Here is a 10,593-nt window from a genome sequence, read left to right on the forward strand (position 1 = left end):
CACGTGGATGGCATGTCCAATAAAGCATAAAATCATGCTGATCTATCATTCAGAAGAATACAGCTACCATTTCCGATATTAATCCCATGGTACTGTTTCTCCCTCTCTCTCTCTCTCTTGCACACACAAGCATGCATACATACATACATATAGTTAAGAGAGAGACTGGTTTCATTAGTGTGTTCTCTCCAGGAAGTGCTATATGCATATCTTACACTTCCCATCAGGAAGAAGGACTTATCTTGCACAGAGCAGGTAACCTGCTGCTTCGATTTAGACCTTAGAAATGATGGTAGTTGGTTGCTTGTTTGGTCACTGAAATGCTTGTCTGTTGAGCATGTAGGATTTGTTTTTTTAAAAAAACCATTTCATTTCATAGGGCTGGCTGAGACAGAGAAAAAAATCTACTGGTCTGTATGCATATATCACCAGCAGACATTGAACTCCTTTACATAATGCCTTCCTCCAAACTGGATCACACAGTGTGTGCGTTCATGTCGTTGTGTGTATGTGTATATAAGAGTATGTGTAAATATGTGTGTATGTACGTGTATGTACGTGTATACACACACACACACACACACACACACACACACACTTGTGTCTTTGGGTATATAGGTAGGATTAAGTAACTTGAAAGCATTAGTTTATATGTGGTAGCATACTTTTAGTGTCCAGGATGCATTGACTGCCACTGTCCTGACAACAGAGTGCAATTGATATATATTTATATGTATTTTCAGTGCTATTGCTGCCTTTGCCACTGTTGCCTCTGCAGTAGGGTTTAAACATCCATGCCCAGAAGGAAGAAAAAGAGCAGTAGTGCATCTAAATCCATTCAGTAGGGGAATCTTCTCACTCCCCCCTCACCTTCCCTGCCCCCACCCCCGCTCCTTTCTAACACCCTTCTCCAGATCAGGCACAGCCACATTCTTCCACAATCATATTGGGAACGTCCCTCTTCACGATGTTGTATTCATCATCAAAGTACAGCATGGATATTGTGCTAAGTTTGGTTGGAATGCAGCAGGAGTTCACGGTGCCTGGGTTCAGCCCTCGCATGCGGTACTGATTCACGACTGCTGTGTGAAAAGAGGAAGCTGAGCCCGGGACTCCAGCCAAATAGGCTGGGCAGCTCCCTTCACAGTAATTCCCATAGTAACCCGCTGGTGCTATGATCCAGTCAGTCCATCCGATGATCTTAAAGTCAATGTAAAACTCTTGCCTGCAGCATAAATTGGTCCGGCCATCGCATTCCAGACCTCTTTTCCGAATCCTGTGCTTGTTGTCAGCCAATCGGGCTTGCACCACTAAAAAAGGCCGGTGGGATTCATCCCCAGAATCCACATAAATTGGCAGCACTGAATACTCTTCACAGCCTTCACACTGAATGTCCAAACTCAATCTTCTCTCTCCTTTCTCAAACAGAGCTTGGATTGCTTCTGTCATAGGAAATGTGTGCCAACCACTTCTTTTGAGATCAACTTTCTTTTCAACCACATTCCACTTGTTGCTGGTGTCCGAGTCTTGGAAATACACTTTGACTCTTACTTTTCGCCGGCTGCCTTTCTCCAAGACGTAGGGAAGCAGCTTCAAGTAAAGCCACAAACTGGCTTGCACCACAAACAGATTCTGATTGCCTTCATTAGAAATGAAGAAATAGAGGCGCATTCTAGAGGATGACAGGTCATCTGGAAAATAATGGAAGGGGGAGAAAAACATTAATGTTTTTTAATGCTTGATGTTTGCGTTAGGTTTTCTGAAAGAAAAGAAAAAGAAAACGAATCGTAGATCAAAATAAATGCATAATATTAGTAAGTGCCACAAACAATATACATAAATGGCTAAACTGAAAAGAGGGAGGGGAAAATATACACCATCAGCTATAGATTGCAAAGTAGTTCAGTGGCTGAATCAGTACTAGAAAGCCATTATAAAGTAAATTCCCAGAGAGAAACTAATAAGGGTATATAAGGAGAGGGGGTGGGGAAGCCAGATCCTTAGAAATCAGTGTATAAGCAATTAAGTTCAGATAGATGGAAAGTCATGAAAGAAACTCAGAGCACCTGGATAAGTGCTAATTGGTTTTTTTTAAAGTGTTGGCCTGGCACAGGCACCCCTCCTGTATAATCTTCCCAGAAAGCACAAATTGTTAACAATCAGGGAACAGTTTTTTTTTTCCTTCGGGGAAAGGATTTGGTTACAATTTAGATGCACTGTAAACTCACCCAGTAGCTCTATAATTCTTGGGAAATGCGAGGACTTGCTGAATTTGTCCACTTGACCAAAGCAAATTCTTACTGGGATTGTAAAAGTGTCTGATTTTGATTGTTCCAGATTGCAAATAGAAGCATGTTCCTTTGTATAATAATATTAAGACATAAAAGTGTCAAGAGAAAACCTTCTAGCACAACTATCTCCTTGACATTTTAGCTTTTAGAGGGCTGGGGTGAGGCGAGTTATTATTCAGTAATATGAGCCTTACCTACCAGTAGCTCAAAGGGTTTACATTAGTAATAGCTGAAATGACAGGACAGTTGCATTTGTCATCATTGTGCCCAAAGATATATCTTCTCCTGCCACCTTAAATTCTCTTTTGCACCATTCTTAAAGGTACAGGATGCCTGTCTTATTTATTTACTTGGCATCTGGACACTTAAAGAGAACAAGTCCTCTTGTACTCCTTGCAGCTCTTTCGTTTAACTAAAGGATGAACTTTAGACATTAATCGTTTATAAGTCCCACACCATTTTTTCTGGGTATTAAGCAAGTTTTCACTGCAGCCAATGGGTGACAGATCTGCACTTAGTCATACTTAGAGTAGTTCTTGAAATCAATCCGAGTTAACTTAGTCAAGACTAATCAAGTCCCATTGATGTCAGTGGAATTAATTCTGTATCCAACATAACGCCATTGCTGTTTTCTTTTCTTTGAGATTAAAGCAGGAAAGCAGATGCCATGAGCAACTGGTTGCTGCCTTCTGGTTCATATTTATAATATGGACACTAAATGGAAAAAGCTGGCACCAAATCTATTACCCAAACACCTCTGACCTAGAAATCCTAGGCACATCTATGTGAAACTCAGCAGGTCTACCTTTGAGTAAATATGCACAGGATCACACAGCTCCAAAGTTTATTCAATATTCTTCATTCTGCTTCAATTCATTCCAATCCAATTCTACATTGTTCAGTATGTTGAAAAGAAAAGCCCTAGTGCCTGGCATTGTCAAGCCAAATTGCAAATCTTTATATTTTAGACCTAGTTCTTGCAATGACACAGGATAATGTATGGGATGGATATATTTTCTTAGTCTATACTTTGCAGGAACATGATGAAGAAAATATCCTACAGTGTGTTGAATGTGTATTTATCATAAAGCTGTAGTTCCAACACAAGCAAACAGCACCAAACCTTTAAAGGTAACAATAACATGCCATGATAAACAGGTTAAAAATTATAATTCCACTAGAGAAAAAAGACTAAATTTTAATAGTTTAATCCTTCTCTTATTTTACTCACCCAGGTAATGAATGCATTCACTTATCCCTCTATCTCTTCCTGCCCTGTATATATTATAATGATTTTCAACCTTTTTATCTTAAAAGAACCCTTTTTACAATGCCTGCTCTTCTGAGGAACTCTTGAACTTTTGGTATGAATACAACACTGTTGCAATTAATTTAGAAGCACATGTCATAATCACACTCAGCTCATACACAGGACTCTGTTAGTCATTGCTTACTTAGAACTCGCTTAATATTCATGTATATTTATCTGGAAAGGAAAGCTTGTTTATCATCTTTTCATTGACAAGTTCCTTAACTTCTAAGGAATAGCGTACTTGATAATGGTATTTACACTGGTGGTTTTCCTAGTTGGCAGCTGTAGAATACAGAAATGTTAACATAAACTATCAGAGAAAGGTGGGTTAGATAGACAGATATGGTTTATGAAGAACAGTAAGAAAATCTCACTTGGATATGCAAGAAGGTAACTTCAGCAAATTGGAGCAGCTAAACTGGAGATGTGGGATAGACATGGTGCTATTAAAATAGAAGGATCAACAGAATCATAGAGAAGTACAGAAGTAGGCGAAAAGGGTGGACATTACACCAGAGAAAGAAACACAAGATGAGGCGATATTGTTGTGACTGGGGAAATGAGAAGAGGAAAATAGATTAAATGCTATCACAAATGCAATATTAATGGGTGAGAATACAGGGTAATAACAGATAATTTTTACTCATTCATAACTTTATACTCTGATTTAATGAATACACAAGTGGATGCGTATGGAATAGGAAGTAGAAAGTCTTGCAGAATAAAGGATGCATACAAAAATGATGTGGATGGAATCACCAAAGGTGTATGCGGTATGTATGTATGTATGTATGTATGTATGTATGTATGTATGTATCTATCTATGTGAGGAAAATAAGAGGTCAGTGAGTGGATGGATACCCAGAAGACCCTGTCTGAGGCTGAAGAAGAAGAGGGAGCAGGAGAAACTCAAGTGCTAGGCAGGTTGAAAGTTAGCTAAAAAGTTAGAAAGGTTACTGAGCAAATTAAGTCAATAAAATAGAGCAAGTTCCATTTTACTAGTTGACAGCAGGCACAAAAGGAGAAGAATCTATGGCCAGGAAGGCGGGTGGGGCAAGGGGACGTTTGAAGGATGAGAATGGATTCAGGACAGATATTCTTTATGACACAAGATTAAAAACAAAAAACCAGGATATGGAACATTCAGTGGTATATAGAAAAGAACCAATGCATAGCAGAAGAAATTGTGATTGGGTTCTGCATGGTAAAAGATTTATTCTATGCCATGAGGACAGCACAGGTTTCTGACAGTAGCCCTTATAAACCTATAGCCGTGGGGGGAAATATGACAAAGTGACCTGATCAGCAGAGCCTGGAGGACGGGTGGTAAATAGACGGGATTTTTGCAGTAGGCAAGATAACAGAAGGTTAAGGTACACACCTATTAGCCCCCTACCTACATACCCATTTAAATGGAGCAAGTACTGCAAATAAACAGAGGATCAAACTTAAGCAAGGGGACAGAAACCACGGGTGGAGAGGGAATGGAGGGGTGCGGAACACCTGGGTGCAGAGGGTAGATCAGAGCGGAGCAGGAGTTACAAAGGTGTGACAAGAACTTAGCCCACATGCTGAAGAAATAAAGACGGGTGTGGCAGCAGTCGGAAACGGGGAAGTGAGGGAGCGCAAAGCAGAAGGATGGGGTTGCATGGATAGGCCGAGCCAGGACGGCACCGGTGTGGAGGAAATGCACAGGATGGGAAGACGGGGTCCCCGCAAGGGAGAAGCAGCAGCAGGAAGCAAGCGGAGGAAAGACCGGCGGCCCCCAGAGGGAAGCGGTGGGATTGCAGGATTGCTTGGGGAGGGGGGGGAGACGAGATGCTTGGACCGACGTTCCGTGGCGGAGGCGACGGATGCTCGGGGCCAAGAGGGCGAAGCGGAAAGGTGCATGGGGGGGATGCACGGGCGGTCCACCCACCTGTCTCGGCGAAGCTGATGATCTCGGAGACCTGCTGGTGGGCCGCGGGCCCCCCATTCGCCTGCCCGTCCAGGTTGGGGATCTCGACGCGCCCGTCCTCGCGCAACTTGCCGGCGTGCAGCTTGCGCAGCGCCGTGACCAGAGCCGCCTTGGGCACGGCGTGGGTGATGTTGGGCCGGTCGCGCATCTGCAGGCGGTTCAGAATATGCCTCTTGATGGCCTCCAGGAAATCGCCGTCCACTTCGCCGGGCTCTTCGGGTGGTCGGCGGAAGCCGCAGGAGGTGCAAGTGTCCAGGGGTGCTGCCCCGGGAGGCGTCGGCGAAGCTCCGGCGCTAAGCATCAGCCAGCACGCTTCCGCCAGCAGAAGCAGAAGCGAGGCGGTCAGGGGCCCCTTCCGATCCGCCCCGTCCATGCCGATCACCGTGCAGTTCCGCCGGGAAGTTGCGAGGTGAGCCAGGGAGCCGGCCGGATCGGACGCGCGGAGCTCAGGGCGGTCGGTAGAGCGACAGGCAAGCCCCAACAGAAGAGTGCCAAGCGGAGCGAAGGCACGATCTGGGCGAGAACGGCGTCCGAATCGGCGAGGGCACACCGGGCCAGACGAAGGAGCTCCAGCGGAGAGGTTGCGAGGTGAAGGAGGAGGATTGATCGGGAAAGCCTCTTTCCCCCAGGGCAGTCGGAGTCCGCCCGCGGCCTCACTCGGTCACTTGCCAGCGGGTAGCTTCAAAGCAGCCAACTCCTCTGTCATGATGTCAGTGGTTTGCCTTCAGGCAGGCAGCGTCCAGCCAAAAGCTGGCAGGAGGTGGAGAGAGAGCGCTCTTTTTTAGCCAAGAGTCATCGGGGGGCCAAAGGGGAGGGGGAAGACGGAATGGCGTGGAGGATCCACGAGGCAGATTTGAGAATCAATCCAATTTATAACGACGGGCTGCGGGACACTCCAATCAACGATGCCTTCCTATCTTTCGCCACACGAGGAGGCGGTCGGCTGAGGGGGAAGCTCGCCAAATCCAATCCACCAAGCCGGTCCCTTGATACGCTCTGCAGCTGTCCTCTTTTTTTTTTCTTTTTTCTTTTTTTTTGCGCGGTGGGCGCGCTCTCCGCTCTGCGCCTTGGGTCGCTCCTCTCTGACAAAGCCGGTGAACCTGAAAGCAGAGAAGTGCAGGCAAGTAGGGAGAGAGGAAAGATCCTGAAAAGATCCGGTCAGTTGCAAACAAACAATTTCTTTCTTTCTTTAGCAGCTGCTCCTTTCTCCCGAACGGATTTCTCTTCTGGATCAAATTAGGGGCTACAGTCCAGCCGATGGGTCCCTTTCCTGGGAGTCCCGCGAATAATTCAGCTTTCCAAGTTAAAAAACGCGGTTGGAAACAAGCGACATCAAAGAAAGCCGCGGGAGGAAAAAAGCTCCCGAAGTAACTTGAAGAAATCTAGCCGGTGGGTCCTGCTTGAAGCTGCTCGCTCACTCGAGGCTCTCCTTCGCCTCGAGCAATCCTGTCCCGGTTAGTATTTGGCACCAAGACTTCTTATGAGTAAGCGCAGTCTGCCAGCGCTGCCTCCCTCTGCCAGTTGATCTTTGCTTGTGCCTCGTATTTTAATTTCTCTCTCTCTCTCTCCCTCTCTCTAGCTCGCTCACTCGCTTCCGCTCCTGAACCTGACGTTCCGCCCCCGCTCTCCAAGCAAAAGGTCTCGGTTGGAAAAGCGCTTCTCTCCCCCCCTCCTCCGCTTCTTCCTTCCCCCTCCCCTTCCTTCCTTCACCTGCCAAATCGCAACGTTGAGCCACTTTTCTTTCGAAAACGTTTGTACGGATTGCTGCAAGTTCCTGATGCGGAAATAATACTCGTTTCTTGAACGAATTCTATCCCTAATTTCCTCCCTGACACGCGCGTTCTCGCACACGCAAGTGTAGCAAAAGTTGGCGATTAAAAGGGTATCCCTCTCCGGTCTACGAGCAATAACGTTAGTTGCAATGCAATAAACTGCCAATCTGCCAGCCTGTTTGGGAAGACAGTTGCAGATGAGAGTTTGTGCAAGAGAGGGCTTTAAGACAAAGTGCCTATAGAGATTCTCAATCATCCAGGTCATGGTTATCCCAAAAGTGCTTTTCAAAAGGCAATTGTACTTTCTTGGGGGGGGGGTCTCTTTCTTGAAAACTTTTCACTTCTAAACCAACTGAAGAAGCTTCTTGGATGAGAAGCAAAACCTTTTTAAGGGAAAAAAATACACCCAATTCCACTTGTATTTTGAAAAGCACCTTTGGATTAGACAAAGTGCACAGCTTTCTCCTCCAGGTCTTGCCTATCATGTGGTGATGACAGCAGTAGAAAAATGCTGGATTGTTGTAGGAAATAAATAAATAAACTGCCCAGACAAAGTGTGACTCCTGCATCACTTGGAGAAGTGACATGCAACTATATCCACAGTATGTTTCACAAGCATAACATTCCTTGCTTGCGAGAAACTGCATACTAAAAGAAATTTGAACATGACAAGATACAGCAAATGGGCTTGCGTTGAGTAAGGCAGGCATCCAGTTTAGCTTAGGAATGTACACATGTAGTTTACCTTGGTATAGAAGATTTGCTTTCACCCTCCATAACATACATTGTTTAAACTTTTCAACCCAGACTACAGTGGTTTGTCATCTCCCATCTGAAGAATAAACAAGGTCCAGCTTGCTTAATTTTTCTTAAGATCAGCCAATATTGGCTGGCCCTATCCTAAGGATTACTTAGCTCACAGCTTTCTTGCAGGTTACCTGAGGCTAGTCAGGCCTCCTAAGGAGCCCAACTCATTTCTCCTACTGTAAAAATTGCTATTTCCCTTAGGTTGGAGTCAAGACTCAAATCTAGAGCAGATTTAACCCCAAGTATGAATGGCAGGCAACAGTTTTGGGAACTCGCCCTTATAAAAGAAGTAGAGAAAGCAGGACCAAATTAAGCAATCTGAAGATTTGGATGAGTTTTACCTGAAGGCCTTGCTCTTGAAAATAGCACATAGACCTGCAGAAGTACAAGCATGCAGTTCATGAGACAGGCTGGTGTGTGGTGAAAGGTGCTAAGGAAAGGTGCCAAAGTGTTGGTAGGCATCTGTATACAGGTGGTGCTTCTCATGATCAGCTTCTCTAAAGAAGGGTCTGAGCCAGTGGTGTATTAACCATTAACCAGACTAAGCACGTGCTTAGGGCACTAGGCCCAAAGGGGGACCACAAACTTGAGAAAGAAAGAAAAAACCAATGAAGGTTTATACAGTATGTATAAAGGAGGGGGGCACCAAGATTTGTCAATGCTTAAGGCACCAGCGAGCCTTAATCCACCACTGGTCTGAGCTACCGAGGCCCTGTACTTTTGAGTCTTAAGGGGTCAAAGGGCGTTGAAACAGAGGCGTTCACGTGTCACTCATGCCCACAAATATTTAGAACAGGGGGTATGTAAAGCGGCAAGGAGAATCGAAGCCCAGCAGCTTGCCAGGGGACCATCAAGCACGGGGGTCGTACAGAGAGGAAAGGCGGCCGGACAGTTACCGCTAAAGAGATGGGCAGAGGGAGAGAAAGACAAAAGGCAAGGGGCTGGTTGGTGCCCTGCGCGCCTCTCCGCTTGTTGATATTCCGGGGGCATGCTCGGCTTGGTCGCGGCCGCCTTTGGCGGGCTTCTCATCGGGGAAATCCCTGGCTTTCCTTGAGGCCTGGCTTCGACCAACTCCCCGCCATCCAGCGCCCGTCCTTTTTCATCCGCTCTCGCCGAGGGTGGAAGGGGAAGGAGGAGTTAGCCTGCTTGTGTTCCCCCCCAACCTGACGTGGGGGGGGGCGTGGGGACTGGGGGGGGGGGCGATGGCCTTGATTCAGCCGCTCTGGCTCGCGGCGCGGTTTTTTTTAATAGGCAGCCGCAGGCTCCGAAGGCGGCGAAGGGGAGGTGGGGGGGGCGAGAAAGAATAGAGCTTGCACCTGGCACTGCCAGTGGGAATCTTGCCCTTATCCCGGGCAACAGAGAGGAAAGAAACCAAATAAAAACCACCCAGCGCACGAAGACAGCACACAGAGAAAAACGCACACGCAACCCCGCCGCTAAGAGCCAAACGCTCGCCGGAGGCGGAACACCAAGCGAGCCTTTGCAACAATGGGAACAGAGTGCGAGGGAAGGTCGGGGCAGCGCCGCATCCTTACACTCTAAAACTCTCCCCATCCCACCACCCGAGAACACGAGGCCCTAAAATGCCCTTCGTTGAGAATCGCGGCTCCAACCTCCCCCCACCCCGGGTTAGGCCTCGGCTCTGGGGCCCTTGAGACCGGAGACCAGCGGCCTCCGGGGCACCCAAGGTTGGGGGTGGGGGGGGCAAATTCCAAACGCGCACACAGCTGAGTTTCATACGTTCTAATCAAACGCACGTTTTCTCCACTGAGCCGGGTGGCTTTGCTGATCTCGAGCCTAGGCTTCTTGAGATTTCTGTCAGCGAATATCTCTGATTCGGAAGTCGGACCTCAAGGATTTTTCCTCTAGGTCCCGGATCTCAGCCGGAACTTGGCAGTGCGAAGTGGCTCACTTCCAACAAGTAGGGCGCCGGGTGCCAGATTTGCTAGCTCCGTTTCACTCGATGGGAGATTGTGTTCTATGGGACAATCGAAGCGTTTCCCCCTGTGGGGCGATCGGAGTCTATGAGTCGAAGTGTTTGAGGGTGCTTTGGGCGTCTCGCGTGGGGATTCCGTTGATTCGGATTAACAATCTGTGGGGCCCACGCGCGCCCCTCTTCAACTCCCTTTCCCTCCCCTGCGCCCTCGGCGCTTCCTTTCAATGGTTACCGCAACACAGCGGGATTCAAAGGGGGCGCGGGAAAAAGCACCGCCGACAGAACCGAGGCTCTGCGATGCCGGCGGCAGGTTAATTGAAGGCCTTATTGCCTTGGCAGAAGAGCCGCTTGGCCACCCGCTCCAGGCGGCGCAGAACCAGTCTTTCCTCCCCCCCCCCCACGCCCCTTGGGGTCAAGGCCATGCGAAGGGGGCGAGTCTGTTAGGAAGTAGGCGAAAGAAGAGCCGTCGCCGTTAGGCGCCTCCCTGGTCCTCTCTCTGGCAGGCCGGAGACGATCCA

At 47.6% G+C, this 10,593-nt stretch overlaps 1 protein-coding gene across 1 annotated transcript; it reads right to left on the reverse strand.

Moving 5' to 3' along the window:
* Positions 1-915: 915 nt before the first annotated feature.
* Positions 916-5,933, reverse strand: INHBB (inhibin subunit beta B). The gene is made up of 2 exons (XM_032232495.1): positions 5,522-5,933; positions 916-1,691 (listed from the first exon to the last, which is right to left on the reverse strand). The coding sequence occupies exons 1-2, from the start codon at positions 5,931-5,933 to the stop codon at positions 916-918; spliced, it is 1,188 nt and encodes a 395-aa protein (XP_032088386.1).
* Positions 5,934-10,593: the final 4,660 nt, after the last annotated feature.

Source organism: Thamnophis elegans, chromosome 1 (genome assembly GCF_009769535.1).
Source record: "Thamnophis elegans isolate rThaEle1 chromosome 1, rThaEle1.pri, whole genome shotgun sequence".
NCBI lineage: Eukaryota > Metazoa > Chordata > Lepidosauria > Squamata > Colubridae > Thamnophis > Thamnophis elegans.

Excerpts from the sequence above, each read along its gene's own strand:
- INHBB (XM_032232495.1), bottom strand. The coding sequence starts at position 5,933 with ATGGACGGGGCGGATCGGAAGGGGCCCCTGACCGCCTCGCTTCTGCTT. Across the intron at positions 1,692-5,521 it reads CATCAGCTTCGCCGAGACAG|ATGACCTGTCATCCTCTAGA; the intron begins GTGGGTGGACCG and ends ATTATTTTCCAG.